At 37.0% G+C, this 20,791-nt stretch overlaps 1 protein-coding gene across 2 annotated transcripts in view; it reads left to right on the forward strand.

Annotated features, from left to right (window-relative positions):
* Nucleotides 1-20,531, forward strand: part of LIPI (lipase I) — a 39,673-nt gene extending 19,142 nt beyond the window's left edge. For both annotated transcript variants that reach the window (XM_045088155.1, XM_045088156.1), the window contains exons 7-9: nucleotides 5,502-5,613; nucleotides 12,541-12,717; nucleotides 20,351-20,531. In XM_045088155.1, the coding sequence (XP_044944090.1) occupies nucleotides 5,502-5,613; nucleotides 12,541-12,717; nucleotides 20,351-20,438 (377 nt within the window). In that variant the 3' untranslated portion in view covers nucleotides 20,439-20,531. The remainder of the gene's footprint in view (nucleotides 1-5,501; nucleotides 5,614-12,540; nucleotides 12,718-20,350) is intronic.
* The last annotated feature ends 260 nt before the right edge of the window (nucleotides 20,532-20,791 follow it).

The raw sequence follows: 20,791 nt of genomic DNA on the forward strand, positions 1-20,791 counted from the left end.
CTCTTCTTCCCCAGTGGTGGCTTGAGTCTTCCCTCATACCCACTGCATCTCTTCAACCCTTTTTGCTTCACATCTCTCTTTAGGATTCTCTTCTGTCTTCCTCTTCTGCTTTTAAGACGTTGTGATTACAGGCTGTGATTGTGATTTTGATTGTGATTTTACAGGCTGTGATTTTGATTGTGATTTTACAGGCTGTGATTGTGATTTTAAGGCGTTGTGACTACACTGCTCCCACTTGGATAAATCAGATAATCTTCCCATTTCAAGGGCAGCTGATTAGCAATTTTAATTCTATTTGAGATCTTGATTATGCTTTGCCATTTAAGGTAACATATTCGCAGGTTCTAGAGATTAGGACGTGGATCTATTTGGAGAGGTCTACCACCATGACAATAAGCACATAGGATTTTTCATAGTTTCCCGATATCAACATTTTCTGTGAAGTGTGAGAACTTGACTTGCATTTTGGTTTCTTTACATTCTCCACTTTAAAAACTCATTGTCTTGAGTAGCAGATTGTGTGATAATTTTGGTCTCAATCATCAAGTATATAAAATGCACAAGGAAAAGGGTAATCTATTGTGTGTGTGCAGCTGTCTTCCCTTTCCCATTTTTACCTCTTTGTTTTTGATGCATTAAGATGACTTCAATTCGTTTCTGTTTGAAGAAATCCCTTACAATATTTAAGGGATTGAGTCTGCTAATAAGAAATTCCTTAAGTGTTTCTTTGTCTTAGTGTGCCTTTATTCCTCCTTTATTCTCAAAGGATAGTTTTGCTGGATATGAGGTTCAGAGCTGAGCTTTTTCTTTTAACCTTTGAAAAAGGTGCCACATAATGTGTGAAAAATGCTAGTCTCCATTATTTCAGATTAAAAAAAAAAATCCAGGGTGCCTGCGTGGCTAGTGGATTAAAACCTCTGCCTTTGGCTCAGGTTGTGATCTCAGGGTCCTGGGATCGAGCCGCACATCAGGCTCTCTGCTCAGCGGGGAGCCTGCTTCCCCCTCTCTCTCTCTGCCTGCTTCTCTGCCTGCTTGTGATCTCTGTCTGTCAGATAAATAAATAAAATCTTAAAAAAAATTCCATCATGACTCAAATTGGTGTTCTCCTATAGATAATGCATCATGTGTCTTGGGCTGCTTTCAATTTTTTTCTTTGTTTTTTTGTTTTCTGACATTTAATGATGATACGACTGGGTAAGATTTGTTCAGGTTTATCGTGTTTCAGGTTCACTCAGCTTCTTGAATCTGCATATTTGTTTTCTTCACCAAATTTAGAAAATCACTGGCCATTGTTTCTTTGAATACTCTTTGGTGCCACTTTCTTTTCTCTCTTTCTGACATGGTAACACATATACTGTATCTTTGTTGTGGTCGCATAGCTATCCGAGGCCCCTGTTTTTCCCTCAGTCTCTTTTCTTTCTGTTGCTGCGATTGGCTGGCCAGTTGATCTGTGTTCACGTTCGCTGATTTCTTTCCTCCATCATCCACCTGCAGTGGATGAAGAGCTGACATTCTTTCCTCCATCATCATGCACATGCAGTGAGTTTTATATACATTACCATAGCTTTGGCATATGTAGTTTCTACTTTGTTTTCCTTTACGCTCCCATTTTTAAAAAAATATTTTATTTATTTATTTGACAGAGAGAGAGATCACAAGTAGGCAGAGAGGCAGGCAGAGAGAGAGCGGGGGGGAGCAGGCTCCCTGCCAAGCAGAGAGCCCAATGCCGGGCTCTGTCCTGGGACCCAGAGATCATGACCTGAGCCAAAGGCAGAGGCTTAACCCACTGAGCCACCCAGGCGCCCGAACAGCTCCCATTTCTTTGCTCATATCTTTCTATTCATTTTTACAAGAGGCTCTAACTGACTTTGAAGCATTTTGGGGATGGCTTCTTTGACATCCTTGTCAGATAATCCCAGCATCCGATTCATCTCAATATTGGCATCATTTCATTGTCCCTTCTCACCAAAGTTGTGGTTATCTTTGTTCTCGCTATAATGGGCAATTTTCAGTCACATCCTGGACCTTTTGTTTATTATGTTGGAATCTGAGTCCTATTTAATTCTTTTGTTTCTAAGCAGGCAGCAACTTTGTTTAGATTTTAGCTTTATGTAGTCTGAGGCTGTGGTTTCTTAGATATATAAGAGTTCAAGACGATTTATGCATAAAATGGCATTTTGACTCCCAATTTTATCTGATTCTATCACAGCAACAATTTATCTCATAGAGACTTTGAACCTGTGTTTTCTTTTCTGTCTTGAATATTATGTTCTATAGTATTTTATTTCACATGTTACTTAACAATCAGTATTTTTTAGGAATGTTATCATTACAACAAATCCTCACCCTATTTGCCAATTTTAGTTTTCCACCTTTTTTTTCTTTTTTTTTTATTTATTTTTATTATTATTATTATTATTTTTAAAGATTTTATTTATTTATTTGACAGAGAGAGAAATCACAAGTAGGCAGAGAGTCAGGCAGAGAGAGAGAGAGAAGCAGGCTCCCGCTGAGCAAAGAGCCCGATGCGGGGCTCGATCCCAGGACACTGAGATCATGACCTGAGCCGAAGGCAGCGGCTTAATCCACTGAGCCACCCAGGCGCCCCTCTACCTTTTTTTTCTAACATTTTATTTATTTATTTGACAGAAAGAGATCACAGGTAGGCAGAAAGGCAGGCAGAGAGAGAGGAAGGGAAGCAGGCTCCCTGCTGAGCAGAGAGCCCGATGTAGGGCTCTGTCCCTGGGATCCTGACCTGAGCCGAGGGCAGAGGCTTTAACCCACTGGCCACCAGGCGCCCCAGTTTTCTACCTTTTTTCTTGTTATCTTTTCCCTCCACCACTTTTTCCTTCTGAGTCTAATCCCGGTCTTACTAAAATACACTCTTAGTGACTTTTTACTACTGGTCTCTTTCGGTTTGTTTATTTCCTTGAAAATGACCTTATCTTTTCCTTACTCTGGAATGCAAATTTAATTCAAGATAGAATTCTACATTGAGAGTATTTTCACTCAGCACTTTGAAGATATTAATTTTCTTTTCAGATAAATTTTCTTCATTTATTGTCAGTGTAATTGTATCCAGCAGATACTCTATAGTTTTCTTCTGGTTTAATTAATTAATTAATTAATTAATCTATTTATTTTTGATTTATTATTATCATTTTCTAGTCTCAGTGGTCATTTTAAGTCTCTTAAAAATTAAAGAAACATATTTGTGCTATTTCAAAATAAAGACTCATGTATTCTTTTAATATATAAAAAACTCAGTAGTCAGCTCTTCAAAATTCTTTCTTCAGAGCAAGTTGGATTTTGTTTTTTCCAGAATTTATGTAGCATAGTCTTGGAGCATTTTTAATATAATTTGGAGGGGCTGGGGAGTCTTCACCAAGTGATGAGTGCTAATTTAAATTCCTTATTACCAGGGCACCTGGATGGCTCAGTTGGTTAAGCATAAGACTCTTGAGTTCCTCTCAGGTCATGATGTCAGGATTCTGAGATCGAGCCCCGTGTCCGGCTCTATGCTCAGGGCAGAGTCTGCTTATCTCTCTCTCTCTCTCTGTCTGTCTCTCTCAAATAAAGAAATAAATAAAATCTTATTAAAAAATTCCATGTTACCTGGAGTTTTATTTAGTCTTGGTAAAATTTCCCCCCCATCTAAGACTCATAGACAGCCAGTAGGAAGAATTTTCCAAGTTCCTCTTTAAATGGCAAAGCAGAGAATTAAGGTCTCTGGCTCTGAGCAGGGACTTTCATTTCAGCTCTGTCACTTGGCATCGGGTCTCCTGTGCGTGGAAGCTGACATTGCAGCCGCAGCCTCCCTACATCCTGTTCTCAAGTCCTGAGGGTATCCAGAGCTGTAGTCCATCTTAAGTTTTGCCTTGACTTCCTCCGCATTTCTGCTTCCTGATATTTTTCCTACCTTCATCTGAGCTTGGTTGTGTATTTGATTTAGGGATTGTATACTCTTCATTTCCATGTACTTGTAGCGAGAGGTGGGGTTATTCTGTAACATCTCAACGTGCCATGATACCAGAAGTTACCTGAGAAAGTCTGAGCACCTGCTTTATTGGGTGAGGTGGAGCAAAGTATTTTGTCTAAAGCTGAGCAGTCGCTTCCAGTAAGAAGTGGTCTTCAACTGTCTTGTGCTAGAAATTGATGAGGTCCGGTGATAAAGACACTTCCTTATTGGAGGTAGTACTCAGCATCAGGAATAAAACAAGAAGTTAACTACTCTTGCCTGGTTAGTAGCAGCATTTAACAGCTAGCATGCATGATTTTCGTACGTGTATTTTCACGGGAAAATTTCATAGTCCTTGTTCTGTTTTTTTGTACATTTTTTTTCTAAGATGGTTCACAGTACAAGGACTAGTGTCTACCTCTCTTATGGAAGGTATGATGGAGAGGGACTGCGCATTCTAGTCCTTAAGTTACAGTATCACAACAAGATTGGGATAGAACTACAAGAATGGGTACCACCTTACACCGGATTGTAGCAAAATGTGGTCCACTTAGCTGTTCTTGGGACTGGGGGCTGGGCATCTAAGTAATAATGGCAATAATGGCATCTTACTTGAAGTATGGGAGGAAGAGTGGATATTGATGTTAAGTGGTAAAAGGGATAGACTTAGTGAGCACTTAAAAATAGCTCTTTGTTGTGAATTTAAATCCTCCCTTTTCCTCGGTATTTCCCCTCCAGATGTATCAACATCTTCCCATCATAGAAATGAAAGTATCTTAAACTTGCAAACTCAGCTAATCTTCTAGCTCTTGTTTGAAGGTGGAAGTAGTGGGATCTTGAAGCAGTTCTGGGCTGTAATTTTTAGGTTGGTGTTTCTGGCAGAGCCTTAATCTCTGGCCCTCAGTAATTATTTGAACTACGTATTTCCTAATAAATTCTTCTTGTGCTAAACAAACAAACAAACCTCCCAGGGAGTCAGAACTTTCTGTGTGGCTCAGACAATACTGAATATAGGGGTAAGTTCAGTATCCTTACTTCTGGAAGATTTACTCATCAATTTTAAGCTGGGGCATTTTGAAGAAGAACTAGACATACTTAATTTTAAAGTCATTCCTAAACAGCCAGTGAAACTGGGGGTTGTATTTGTCAAGCAATTTTACCTAAGACTGTTCATCAGATAATTAAGGAACATTGTCATGTTTACTTTGGTTGTGCTATTGAAAAAGAAAAAGTGCTTCATTGACCTAAATTCTGAATTTTCTTGGTGCAGACCAATTAGTATTCTCTAATTATTTGGCCAGCTTTTCACCATACCTATGACTGTCTGGCAGGCTTTTTCATTCCTCATTTTAAAGTCTAGTTAAAAATTGCCAGAAAATAAAATGTATTACCCATGTACTAAATGAGTGGCTCTCAATATTATGTGCATATATAATATGTGCCTACACTGCATACATATATACATATAGGTGTATCTGCATAGACACCAAAAATAAGGAAAAAAGTAATAATGTGAATTGCATTCTGTATTTTTGTGTTATAGCCTATTATTTTGTTCTCACTGTGACTCTTCTGGCTGAAACTATGGAGGATGGCTGTTTTAGATTTAAATTATTAAACCACCTTGGAACGGTTAAAGAGCCAGAGATCTATGAGTAAGTATAATTTGGTATTTTTTTTCTTTGATCAATTAAATGTTTTGTTTTCTTAAGCATCTGCTTTGGAATATGATGCAAAGGGTACAAATTTTCAATCCATTGAGCCTTAAAATGTTCAATATTAAAAGAATCTCAGGTGTGTATTTTAATACATTCATTCTGTGGTAGAAGATACTGAATACGAAGTTGACTAACTTGTTTATGTCATACACACCCAGGAACTACAAACAATAGGGGAAACATTTTTTTCCCTCTCATTCTCTCATTCCAGTGTTCTTCTCAAATTACCTTGCCTTCTAATTCTCTCTGGTTTTCAGGCAACACTGTGTTCACAGTGGTGTGAATAAATGTCTGGTAACTTCTGTCGGTAGAGTGAACCAGTTTCAGCATTTCTGAGAACCACTCCCAGTCACAAATCCCACAAATAATAGAAGAGGGTTTTGTTTTTACTTAATCTTCTATTTAACTCTTTGTGTATATGTGTATATGTAGGTATATATTCATATTTTTAAAAAAGATTTTATTTATTTGACAGACAGAGATCACAAGTAGGCAGAGAGGCAGGCATGGGGGGGGGAGCAGTGGCTCCCCACTGAGCAGAAAGCCAGATGTGAGGCTCTGTCCCAGGACCCTGGGATCATGACCTGAGCCGAAAGCAGAGGCTTTAACCCACTGAGCCACCCAGGTGTCCCTATATACATATTTTTAAAGTTATCTAGTCATCTCAAAGAATGTTCTCAGCTTGAGTTTGTTGAATGCATATTTGTGTATTTAATAATTACTCAAACTAAGAAATTCATTATTTCCTGTTAAACAAAAGAACGATATGAAGGTGTGTGCTACTATTAAAACTATAGTTTCTAACCTGTTGTGCTAGACTTCTAGAAATCTATTAAATAACCTAACTTTTCAAAAGGCTCACTGGTACCATGATGAAATAAAAGATACATTTTATTTTGTTGTGCCTGGATTTAGAACAGTTTGGTTTAAGTTTAGTCTTATTCCTGATGACATCTTTAATATTTCCAGAAACATAGTTGATATGTCCAGCGTTTGCTGTTGTCATTGTCTTGGTAGTTACAGTACCTGAATTGATGAAATCTGAAGTGTGCTGGGCTTCAGACCTGCATACGTCATGATGTCCAAACTTAATCAACCATTAAAGCGAACCAGGGAAAAATCTCTGCACACTTATATATTTGCACATTAGCATTGCAAACAATGGAAGTGATATTTGTAATTTTAACCTTTGTTTAAAATCTAAAATGATACTACAGTGTAAAAAGTATCCATAACTCATAATAAATGAAGTTTGTTTTGAACATCAATCTTTAAAACCTTGAAATTCACAAAGAAAAATAATAGTAAAAGAAGTATATTATGATAAAATATCAAGAACCTATGTACTGAAGTAACATAAAGACTACTTCATCATGGGATACTAAGACCATTCTTGGAAATAATATTTTGAGTTAAAAGTCAGGGAAAATTTTTTAAACATCGAGCTGAACATATTTTTAATATTAGATCCTTAAAACTTTAATTTTCTTAAAACGATTAATGACATTGCACAGATAATTTAGTAGTTGGATCAGACTGGTGATGAGTGAGCATCAGGTTTTTTTTTCCCCTTTCTTCAACTTCCCCTCAGTCACCCAAAGAAGAATATTAAATAAATCAAATTAGGATTTCAGATTCTTCAAATTCTTCATTTACATCAAGGGCCATCTTTTTTTTTTTTAAAGATTTTGTTTATTTCTTTGACAGCGAGAGAGGAACACAAGCAAGGGTGTGGGAGAGGGAGAAGCAGGCTCCCCATGGAGCAGGGAGCCCAATGTGGTACTTGATCCCAGGACCTTGGGCTCATGACCTGAGCCGAAGGCAGATGCTTAACAACTGAGCCACCCAGGCACCCCATGGCCCATCATTTATTAAGAGAAACTTAAGTTCTTGCCACTTCATTTTGAGCACTGATAGTGTTATAATAATAGTTTATAGTTTATTGCTTCAAATCACTTAAAATAGTGTATATATGTGCATATATATAAGACATATGTGTATGATCCTTTATTTGTGTTTATGAGACCCATGCTTTCTTGGTTTTTGAATCCACCTCTTTAGCACCAATGGACCGTATATAGGCATTTCACCAAATAATGGGTATTCAAGATAAAATCGTACTATTATTGTTTCAAGGAAGCCACAGAATACTGGAGGAGACTAATGCGAGTTGGTAGCTCTGAGTAATAAGTTCTGTAGTAGCAGAGTACTTACGTGCTATGGGTGTACAGAGAAAGAAGCAAGGGAGCATTTGAAAAGGAGAGACTGCAGTCCAGGAGTGGAGAGAGAGTGCTTTCAAAGGCACGGAATCAGGAAAGAACCAGAGTTCAGTAACAGCACAAAGACTTACGGTCCTAGAGAAGCTATTGCCAGCTTGTTCAGAAGGCAATGAAGTTGTGATTCTTGATTTCCTTTACAAAGGAAATGTCTGTGCAGAACACCATGAAATATTGATGCATTTTATTCACATACTTGCCTTAGTGCATTTTTCATGAAGGAATATAAAACATGGATGACATACTCATGGTAAATATGTCCACTTAAGCCTGGCCATAGGCTTTCTTGTTTATCTATTAATAACACTTTGCTAATAGCTTTGGTCATGCTTTGGGATTTGAACCGTTTCAGAAACCAAGGAAGTCAGAAACTTTTAAATGATCTTTTGTTTCCCTTTTCAAAATTGAAAGGGACTGTTTGTTCACTGTAGAAAGTGTGTCATACAGTAAAAAAGGAGAAGCATATATAATTATATCATTCAGGGATGTTCACATTTACTAATTGTCTACATCTTTGTCTCCTCCTCTTCTTCTAGCTCCTCATTTCCTTCCTCTTTCTTTTTGTACATACCCCTGTGCATTATTTTTTTCACTTAGCAAAATTAAGATCTTATCCTGATTTTTATACCAAATGCTACAGTGTAATCATTTTTTATGTCACTAAAAATTACCCACACATTACAATGTGATGCCAGATATATTAATACATCAATGTAGGAGTCTAAACAGGAGGTATCAATTCTGGACATTCTAGTTAGAATGATTCCCTCAGAAGATGAGTAATGGAGATACGAGAGTGACACAAGTCCAGAGAGGTGGCTGTTGTAATAATTTCTTTGAGAGATGATGGAGGCCTGGACTGAATCTGTAGAAATTATCTATTTATTTTTTATGATTTAGAATAGGTGAGTTTTTATGATTAATTAAATATGTGAAAGTGAAGAAAAGAAACAAGTTTTGAGGCAAACATTTAAGTTATGGTGCCATTTACTGAGCTAGGTCATGGAGAGGAACCAGTTTAATCATCCAATATCAGATCTTGAAAGCTTCTATAGGCCAGTACTAGAAATTAAGGATACAGTTCTGGACAGATTAGAGTGCTATCGTTACATAATTTCTGTCCATTGTAGCTGATAGACTTTACAAATACATAATACAAGTAAAATTATAATGTTCATCATTCCTCTATTCAAATAATTTTTAATGTGTATCTCCATTGAGCTAGGGACTGTGCAAAGTGCTGAGGATACTATGATGAGAAAAATAGACATGGTCCTACCCTCATTAAAGTTACAGGTTAATTAAGGATATAACAGTAATCAAAAATAAATAAAAATGTATAAACAAAATATGAAGCATGTCTTGAAGCAAACTGTAGTGTGTATGGAAACATGAAATAGGGGATAGTGAGGTCACTAAAAGTTTCTCTAAGGACATGTCGTATTCGTTGAGACCTAAATGATGAGCAGAAATTCGTATGTTTTGCTATATTCCGGGCAGAAGGGTCAACAGATGCATAGGTCCTGAAGTAGGAGGGAACGTAGCCCATTTTAAGAACTGAAGGAATTTTATAATGTCTTAGAATGGAGGCAGGGAAAGCAAGAGAGATGTGAGTTAGAAAACCCCTCAATTTTGTAAGAGCTAGACCTTACAGGACATTTCTAGGATTCTATTTTCCTCCCTGGGAAAATGAAAACCACTGAAGAGTTTTAGTTGGGGGCAGTCTGGTTGCAGCCGGGACTAGATCTTTATTTTGGAAAAACAATTCGATCACAGTGGGTTGATGATGGAAAAGAGAGGTTGTTTTTGCAAGAATATAGGCGAGGAACAGTGGTATCCTGTGTGCTTGCAGTGGAGATGGAAACTGAGGGTGGATTCATAGCAGACTCAGGATATTTCATAGGTATAATCAGTAGGAATTTATGATAGATAGGAAGTAAGGGTTAAAAGAGGGGATATGAAGAGTGAATCTTCATCGTCTGGCTTGGGTAATTGGTGGTGGCACCATTGAAAATGATAAAGAAATTTGTAAGCTGTCGGGTTTTTGTCCCCCCCACCTTATATTTATTTATTTATTTATCAGAGAGAGAGGGAAAGCACAAGCAGGGAGAGCAGCAGGGGAAGGGAGAAGCAGGCTCCCCACTGAGCAGGGAGGTCAATATGGGACTCGATCCCAGGACCCTGGGATTGTCACCTGAGCCAAAGGCAGACATTTAATCGACTGAGTCACCAAGGCATCCCAAAGCTGTCGGGTTTGGTTTTGTTTTATTTCTTGGTGGGGAGGGTTGTTGGGGAAGATGTCATTTAGATTTGAACCTACTGAGCCGCAGACATCCTTGAGATGTCCAAGTAGACATGGTGAATAACAGTACATGCGCATGTCTGCATCTCAGCAGACAGAGTCAGCTAGAGGCAGAGATCTGGTGGTCCTGAGCAAACAGTTGGTATTCGAAATCGTTAAAGTGGGTGTGAAATTGTAGGGAAAGTTCGCACATTCCCATCTGGACACGTTGACTTGGAAGTGTCACTGAGAAATCCAGATAAGGCCGTGGATAGAAATTAGAGAATCACTGATGTTCTATTCCGTGAAAGAGGAGGTAATAACAGTGCCTGCAGGGAGCAGAGATGGGCTTTGAGGAGTGTGATGACAACTTTTTTTGGGGCCTAGTTGTTCTGAAGAATCAAGAGGAGGAAAAGATGGGGATAAACGTAAGATGGCACAAGAACTGGACACATTCTTCATGTGTTCTCCATGTGGTTGTTGCCTTTGTTCAACAAATCATTGTTGCCTTAAAGGAGGAAATTAATACAACAGGTTGTTTTTTTTTTGAAGATTTATTTATTTGAGAGAGAGAGAGGGACAGAATACGAGCAGGGGGAGAGGCAAAGGGAGAGGGAGAGGAGAGAATCTCGGCAGACTCCATGCTGAGTGTGGAGCCCCACATAGGGCTTGATCCTGTGACCCTGAGATCACGACCTGAACCGAAATCAAGAGTCAAAGGCATAACTGACTGAACCACCAGGTGTCCCAGTACAATCGGTTTTTCTTTTTTTAATTTCTTTCTCTCCTCTTCCTTTCTCTTCTCTTCTGTCTTCTTTCCTTGCTTCCCCCTTCCTCTCACTCTCCCTCCTTTTCTTTCTTCCTCCTCTACTTCCGCTTCTCCTCCTCCATTTCCTTCTTCTTTGGCATTCTCTTTTTAGTTAAGCAGATCCATACTGATCTAACTGACCCCAGGCAATGCTCCTGGCACACAAAGATGAGCGATTTCAGTAGAATGTTGAAGAATGTTGACATGACTGTGTTTGCATTCTCGCTTTGCAGTCACTAGCTTAGGAAAGGCTCTTGTGTGCTCTGATACTTAGTTCTCTCATCTGTTATGGCAATACGAATAGTACCTAATAAAGGGAGTTGTTAAGATAAGGTCAAGTATGTCAAACTTTATTACTGTTCTGGGTGCACTGTAAATGCTCAGAAAAATATACTTACTTAATTCTACCTTTATGTTTTTCCTTTTGAATCTGAGGCTTTTATAATTATTCCTTTAATGCACAAATACTTGGTAAAATGGCACAAAAGAATGAAAAATTGTTATTTGAGTATCCAGCCCACTCAGGGAACTATGATAGTTGTTGAGATGTCTAAAAAAAGAAGCATAAGGGAACTTCTTTAATCTTAAATGTACAATCTAGTCAGAAAGATAAGATGTCCCATTGTTTTCTCAGACAGTATCCCCAAATAATTTTGTATGGAGGTGTGTATATTTTTATTTTATTTTGTTTTAACTTATTTTAAATTAGTTTTTTAAATGTTTATTTTATTTAAATTCAATTAATTAATTAGATTAATTAATCAGTGTATGACGAGTTTCAGAGGTAGAGTCCAGTGATTCATCAGTTGCATATAACACCCAGTGCTCATTATATCACATGCCCTCCTGCATGCCCATCACCCAGTTACCCCCTCCTCCTACCACACACCCTGAGCAACCTTCAGTTTGTTTCCAGTAGTTAAGAGTCTCTATGGTTTATCTCCCTCTATGATTTTGTCTTATTTTATTTCCCCCTCCTTTCCCCTATGATCCCTTGTTTTGTTTCTTAAATTCCATATATGAGTGAAATCATATGATAATTGTCTTTCTGTGATAGACTTATTTCACTTAGCATAGTACCCTCTATTCTATCTGTGTCATTGCAAAAGGTGAGATTTAATTTTTTTAATGGCTGAATAATATTCTGGGGTTTTTTGTGTGTATATATACACATCTATATATATATAGATATATATAGAATCTGGCAACATCTGTTGACATCTGGGCTTTTTCCATAGTTTGGCTATTGTGGACATTGCTGCTATAAACATTGGCGTGCAGGTGCCCTTCGGATCACTATGTTTGTATCTTTTGGGTAAATACCTAGTAGTGAGATTGCTGGGTCATATTTTAAATTATTTTATCAAATACTTTAACAAATACTGTTTGGCCTTTTTCCTTTAAATTATTCTTTCTATCTTGCATTGTTAACGTGACATTGACTTTAGAGTTAAATTATATTTTATTGATATGCTGAACATATTAAATTCTCTCTTTAGGGAGAGAACATCATCTAATGAACTCCAAGAAGTCAGGATTCTTGCTCGATTTTTAAATGATGTTGTAAATATTTCAAGCATGAGTTTGACATACTTTCAGAGCACAAATTTGCAATGTCTCCCAGGCGGCTACAACATCCAGCGCATCATGTTACAATCACTTACGTATCCAGAAAGGTAAGAAAACTAGATTTTGATTTCTTTGTATAATCTTTTCTTTTTTTTAAAGATTTTATTTATGTGACACAGAGAGGGAGGTCACAAGTAGGCAGAGAGGCAGGCATAGAGAGAGGGAAGCAAGGCTCCCTGCTGAGCAGAGAGCCCGATGTGGAGCTTGATCCCAGGACCCTGAGATCATGATCTGAGCCCAAGGTAGAGACTTTAACCCACTGAGCCATCCAGGTGCCCCTCATTGTATAATTTTTAAGCTTGAAAATATTGGTATGCTAGTATGCTAAGAAATGTTTTAAAAGTTTATATATTCAAACATCTGTTTATTGTGTATTTCAGGTTATATTTCACATAAATATTAGAATATCTAAATTAGATATATTAGAATATCTAAAAGGTGCAAAATGCACTTTTTTAAAGGTGAAAATTAGTTTGAATGAAACTTAGTTTGGAAACACATTACCTAAGCCAAGGAAAAACACTATCATTGCACTAGACACAATAAAAATGAAAAAAAAAAAGAGACAGATGTCTTCCTCAGAACTTGATCGATAATTTCTTATGTATACATATATATTTACAGAGTGGTTGAGATTCCTTCTATACAATTTTTGCATGGGGCTCAATGGCTAAAACTGTATAAGGAGGCATATGTCATAGAAGATAGAAGTCATCATGACTTTCAATGACTTTTTTTTTTTTCTCTTAAATTTATTTTTATTTGGGAAGAGGAAAAAAGTCTATTTTCATCTGTTGTATCTAAGATTCTATATATCACTGGAAATTCAACCCTAGGAGTATATTGGCAGAAGTAAAGCTCTAGCATATATACGACAACATGAGGAAAATCTGACTCTGTACCTTAATTTTACAATCCGATGTCTTGGTTTGACTGTTATGTCACAGATATCTCCACGTCACATCATAACTTGATTTTTTTTTTTGAAGATGATAGAATCCAGCAGTATTTATATGTCTATTTAATATGTTTTTCTTAGTTCTGCGTTCTCATAACTGAAGAGGTTTTCCTACTATCGTTGTCCCCACGATATTGATGTATGTGTTCACTATGGCAGAATTCATATTCCCACACAAAAACCTCTGTGAAAGCACTAAGAACCACTAAGACCTCTTTAATGAGTTGGTCATCTGTCTATTTGGATATGGGACATGTGATTTGTTCCAATCACGAGAGTCAACTGAGAGCCAATAGCCACGGGTTTGTGGATTGCTAGAAATCGCTGTTTTTTGGTTTACCGCAGAGCTTTCTTTTTATTTCTCTTTATGTTTCTGTATTTATATATTTGATTCCTTAATTACCTTTCTATGAATGTTGCCCATACTAAATAAGAATTTTTGGAGAATAAAATTAATAAATGATAAGAATATGCATTTAGATGAGATCTCTATCAAAAGAGGAGAATTGGCGGGGGGGGGGCACCTAGGTGGTGCAGTCACTAAGCGTCTGCATTTTGCTCAGGTCATGATCCCAGGGTCCTGGAATTGAGCCCTACATTGGTCTCGCTGCTCAGCAGGGGAGCCTGCTTCTCCCTCTCCCTCTGTCCCTGCTCATGTTCTCTCTCTCTCACTCACTCTCTCAAGTAAATAAGTAAAATCTTAAAAAAGAAGAAGAAGATGATGATAATGGCTCCTGGCTTAGCTTCATTCAGAGGACCAAGTGCATTTCTGTGCTAGCTCTTGGCTTTGCCATTCACATTGCTTTATCCTCAGTCTTTATAATACCAACTTGGCTGCTGCTTGATTCCAAACTCACATCCCATGAGGATGGGTGGGAAAAGAGTTTTTATAGTCTCTTTGCACGTCACTGACTTTGACTGGGCAAGTACATACCTTTGAGCCTCACTCTGTGGTCAGGGAAGTAGATTCTTCTGATTGGCCAGGGAAGTAAATCCTTTGATTTATGCTTACTTACTCTGTGACAAGAAGGAATCAAATTCAATCCTACGGAGAGGAGGATGAAGTATGTTGAAAGTAGTATTACCCGAGAAGATAATATGACCTCTAAGGTGAAAAAAATAACAGGACACTACAGAAAGGCTGAAAATATTTTGATAAAACAAGCAAACATTAATTAAAAGTGGATTGGCTTGTAATTTATCTTACTGTAGTTTTTTTATTGATTTAACAACAACAACAAAAAAAACAATATAATTTTGATTGGCTGATGCAGTTAACCTGTGAATGAAAGCAATAAATGAATAGGTAAACTGAGTCACTCAAATTCAGATTTTTCAAGATCTGAGTACTTCAAACGATTTGGGGGTAAGTTAGGTTTTTGAAGTGGTTATATTTATTGTTCTGGATAGCCATAATGTAATATTTAGCCTGATAAGACAACTTGAGATTGAACAATGTAGTAACTCCTCAAATAATTTACTCCAATATATCATGGAGGGTTGATGTATAACTTTAGACACGTTTTCCTTTTTCAAATTAGTTAAATATTTGAATCAATGATTTTATAGCTTTGTCCTGAATGCCTTACTATTAACTTCCCTAGTTATTTAGCGTTGCATTTAGTTGAATAGTTTCAACATTTCATAAGCCGTTTTCAAGATGAATAATACTGGTTAAGTGTGTTAAGATTTACCACATCCCAGACACTGCTTTTGCAACCTTTGCAACACCTCTCTGAGCTAAGTTTTTTCTTCTTTTTATTAGTGAGGGAACAGAAACTGAGAGGTTGCTCAGCTGAGAAGTGCCTTGCAGTGATTTGAAGGCATATTTTTCTTGGTTTTTGATGTTGTTGTTTTCTTTTCTTCTAGTTGCTGTTATTTTGATAGGAATAAACATTTTTTTCACTAATTAATATAGTGATTTATTCCCATTGTGGAGTATTTGGAAAATTTAATTCAAATGTAATGCTACAAGCAGGAGCTATCACTGTTAATATTTTGTCAGGCTTACTTATCATCACACATGTGACAAGTGAATCGTGAATCTAATTATTTACATTAAATGACAAGCCAGGTTTCTGTGCAGAATCGTGCAGTTTGAGCTGCGGGCATCACTGTTCGCATAGATAATGAGGTGAACGTAATGTACTTGGAGCTGTGCAATACCGTGGACCTGATTAGAAGCATTTTTTTCTTCCAAAATATAAATTAATGGCAGCCATTATATTCTGTCTTTTGTGGGATATTCAGATCAGCCTTTCCTTTATTGTTAGGCGTTTTGGTGCTTTTTCTTCCCCCCAATGCGTGCTTATTATGGATATTGACTCTCGATGCATAGAAAACCATTGGCAGGTAAACAGTTTCCTTGTACTATATTTATAGAAGGAACATTAAGGAGGAGGAATATTTTCAAATCTTCTACCCCAGCACACAGTGTTCACACTTTGATATAGGTTGGTGGTGAGTCTACAGAGAGTGGTTGCTTTCTCCTTTTTAAGTCCCTTATTACAAGGGGAAAGGAAAGGGGAAAAAAGCAGACAGATGTGTCCACCATTATATGTGACTCCCTGTCTTCTTAATCATTTTTGCGTAGACAGCTCTTGTACCCAATTTACTCATTGGTTAATAGGTTAAAAAATAGGGTAAAGTAATTGGAATATGCTATAGAGGAAAAATAAGCATGCATGTAATTTCAGTTTTTATGTAAAATCTTAACAGTGGGTAAGCAATGAAAATTTACTAAATTTATAAAATTTAGATGCGGTTGTTTCTACTCAGGGCAGGGGGTGGGGAACCAAAAATACATTTTGTGGGTGGTTAGAAAACTCAACATTCCCTCCTGGCTGGGGATGCTAACAGATGCTTGGATGAAATGTATGCTTTAAGTTTAATTACCTAGATAATTACCGTAACCATTTAGCTGCGTTTCCTATTTAGATCTGTCTGCACAGATAATGTGCAATTAATGAGAATTAGCACTGCCAAATTATTGGGAATGTGAGTTTTAAAAATGTGATGCCTTATGGTCCAGATAAGCTGTGTACGCACTCAACCAGTAATGATCTCTGTATAATAAACTCTGATGCTACAGCACAATTCCCCTTCAGGGCATTTCCAGTAGAGCGGGGCCTTTGAACTTAGGGACTGAGAGGAATATGTATTCACAGTGCAGATGACCTGGGATAATTTCCTGAGAGAAGTTGGACTAAAGCTACTTTTTGAAACTTGAGTGAACGGTAAAATGTACTCTTTTTGGTATATGGTTCTATGAATTTGTATACATTCATGGAGTCATGGAATGACCATCACGTTCAAGATACAGGACATTTCCATCAATGACAAAAACTGTCTTGAGCTAACCCCCCCTTCTTTTCTTTCTTTTTTTTTTTTTTTTTAAGATTTTATTTATTTAACAGAGAAAAATCACAAGTAGGCATAGAGGCAGGCAGAGAAGAGAGAGGGGGAAGCAGGCTCTCCGCTGAGCAGAGAGCTCAATGCGGGACTCAGTCCCAGGACCTTGAGATCACGACCTGAGCCAAAGGCAGAGGCTTAAACCACTGAGCCACCCAGGCACCCATAACCCTGTTCCTGGTCCCTGGCAACCACTGTCTCTAGTTTTGCCTTTTTCAGAACATTAGGTAAAAAGGAATCATGATAGCATGTGCCTTTTTGAGTGTGGCTTTTTCCACTTAGCTTCATACATTCAAACTTTATGCATTTTGTTGCTTATACCAATGGAATGCTATTGATGAATAGTATTTTATTGTATGTATATACCAAAGTTCGTTTATCCACTCACCAGTTTGAAGACATATGGTTTGTTCACAGTTTTTGATAGCTATCTATGGATAAAGCCAACATAAATATTTGCGTGTAGGTTTTCATGTGAACATAAGTTTTCATTTCTCTTGGATAAATACCTAGAAGTGAAATAGCTGGGTCATACTGTAAGTGTATGTTTAACTTCAGAGGAAACTGCCAGACTGTTTTCCAAAGTGACTGTACATTTTGCATTCCCACTGGTGCTTAGCAGAGTTCCATTGCTTCTTCCGCATCATCAAAGACTGCGCCTTCCCCAATGTTTTTCTTGTTTGGTTTTTATTTTCCCCAAACTAATAGGTGTTTAAACATTGTGCTTTTATTTTTTTTCTTTTATTTCTTTTGTTTATTTTTTAAAGATTTTTATTTATTTATCTGACAGATAGAGATCACAAATAGGCAGAGTAGCCAGCAGAGGGAAAGGGAGAAGCAGGCTCTCCACTGAGCATGGAGCCCTATGTGGGGCTCGATCCCAGGACCTTGGGATCATGACCTGAGCCGAGGGTAGTCCCTTAACCAACTGAGCTACCCAGGCACCCTTAAGTAATTTTTAAAAGCAGTATTATAAGCTTGGATGTGGTGATATATTGTACAAAAGCCCTGGGCAGTTTTTTCAAATAGGTTTATATGTGTCTTATTATTTGGAATAATTCATGGATTAAAACAAAATAAATGAATTATGTTTGAATTTTGGAGTGTCTTCTCAAAATTCTCCAAAAGAGAAACCTCCACAGGTTTCTCTTATTATTTTAGATACTTTATCAAAGTAATGTATTCATTTCACTGGTTTGTGTAAGTGGTGCATCAGAAATGCAATATTCTGTGCCCTTTTGAAATTAAAAAAAATTAATAATCTTTGCATGGTAGTTGAACATGAAAACACAAGTATTCTTTCAAATTATACTTTATAAAAATTTTTATGGGTTTTTGAGAAGGAACTATGGAATAACATAACATAGAATGATGTCAAACTTAGAGTCATGGCAGAGGAAGTAGATAGGTTTTTCTCAATGTAAAAATCAAGAAAGTTAATTTTTCTCACACATTTTGGTGAAAGTGAACTTTGGGTAGGCATTGTAAACCTGCCTAAACTGTCTTGTAATGCATGTAAAGACTTTGTAAAATGTGGAATATTTAATTCAAAAATATGCATTTGTTATATTACTGATTGAACATATCTTAATGGAAATGGGGTTGTGAGCTTTTCTTGCGGAAAAAAATAAAATCGTACTCACCTTGATGTTACATTGTAAATATGTGAATACGATGATTAAAGCTGAGGTAACCTTGTAAGAAGTCTAATGACACACTTGTCCTACTGTGACAACTGAAAAATGAGGCAAATCAGGGAGATCCAGAACACTGCAGGCACATCAGTGATTAAGGGATATAGCAGGATAGATGAAGAATTGACATAAGTATATATACATTTGTTTGGAAAAGTGGTGAAGTCATTGCCACACTTCTTAATAATGAAGGGAGGTTGATGATTTTTGATAACAACAAAAGGCTACTTTTGCTGACACCTAAAACTCTTACAAGATTGAAGTATTACCATTTTACACTTATTGTTACAGTATTAAAATTCAAACTTCAAGATGCCTTAATCTTTTTTATTAACATATTTTTTATTCCTTTTTGATTATTTTTATTTTTTATTATTTTTAAACTAACATATAAGATGCCTTTATTATTTCAAATGGAAGATACTGTGGTATTCTGTATCCGTGTTTATAATAAAAAATGAATGTCTATATTTTATTACTTTTAAACACATTAGCAAATGTAGAAAATTGAGTTATTTAAAAATTGAATAACTTAACCTAAAAATGCTGTTGAATATATTTTTTTCTTTTTTAAAGATTTTATCCATTTATTTGACAGACAGAGATCACAAGGAGGCAGAGAGGCAGGCAGAGAGAGAGGAAGGGAAGCAGGCTCCCTGCTGAGCAGAGAGCCCAATGCGGGGCTTGATCCCAGTACCCCGGGATCACAACCCAAGTCAAAGGCAGAGGCTTTAACCCACTGAGCCGCCCAGGCGCCCCAAATGCTGTTGAATATATAAAAAACTTGTCCGGTGATGTCCTAACCAAGCTGGAAGGAGCCTGGGAACAACGTATATCTTGAACTAGAGCAATGCATCGGTCAAGTAAAGGGGAGCTGTCAGCACTCATGAAGCTGAATTACCCCTTTTCCTTGACTAAGTTGCTGTTTCTCACATAGGAAATTTCCATTTATTTCAACCATTTTTTTTCTTTAGCTCCTTTCCTGAACTTTTACCAATCTTTTCTTACCCTACTTGGTTACCTTTTTATGGATTTTAAGAAGGTTTTTAAGATTCTTTGAAAGACATTAATAGGAAGATAAAAACTAGACAAGATGCTTGATTCATCATAGTGACTTGACTTTTCAGAAGTCTTCAAATGCCAAATACACAATCCCTCCAAGATGTAGAATTCCTTACTGATTATCATCTCCACTTTCGTAGGTGGAAAAGAGGACTGATTAGATTATTAGAAAATCTGTGTATGCAATTAAGCCCCATTCTTTAATGGTGCCTGTCATGATAGAAAAAGTGGCCCAGCCACTAAGTGTTGAGTTCAGGCTTCAGCTATTTCAGTATCCAAAAATGTCTTCCCTATAAAGTAAATATCTCAATGACGCATCAAGGAGAGGAGAAATTGAAACACAGAGAGTTTTTTCTTTCTCCTAAATATTGTGTCTACTTCATCCCTGTATAGCCCAATGAGATGGAATGGAAGAAAGGCCATAGGTTTGTCCCTGCATTGGGAAAACTAATCAATCGCAGGTATTGAATATCCTACCGTTGATGAGGAAAAAATATCAACTTTGCCACTTTTTACTAATAATTATTTTTTTTCTCTCTTCTTCTCTCTCCATAGACCACCACTTTGCAAATACAATTTTGTACTTGATGAAAATGTGGAAGTATATCTCAATCTACACACATGCATCGCAAGGAAAATATAAAATGCTTTCTTCCGTCAAATATAAAAACTTGTTTGTGAATTAAAGAACTTGTAAATGGGATCAATGCATTCTTTTAGATCAATCTGGGATTCAGATATTTCTACTTCCTGAAAATATTTTTAAAATAAAAAATATAGAAAACTATTAAAGTGCATATAATAAAACATTCTGAATATATTCTTTTTTCTATAAAGATTTTATCTATTTTATTTTAGAGAGGTTTAGCACAAGCAGGGGGAGGGGGAGGGAGGGGTAAGCCGACTCCTCCTGAGTGCAGACTTGATCTCATAACCCTGAGCCATGACCTGAGCCAAAATCAAGAGTCCGATGATCGACCAGCTAAGCCACTCTGG

This window comes from Mustela putorius, unplaced genomic scaffold (assembly GCF_011764305.1).
Source record: "Mustela putorius furo isolate JIRA1106 unplaced genomic scaffold, ASM1176430v1.1 tig00003834_pilon_pilon_pilon, whole genome shotgun sequence".
In the NCBI taxonomy this organism is placed as follows: Eukaryota; Metazoa; Chordata; class Mammalia; order Carnivora; family Mustelidae; genus Mustela; species Mustela putorius.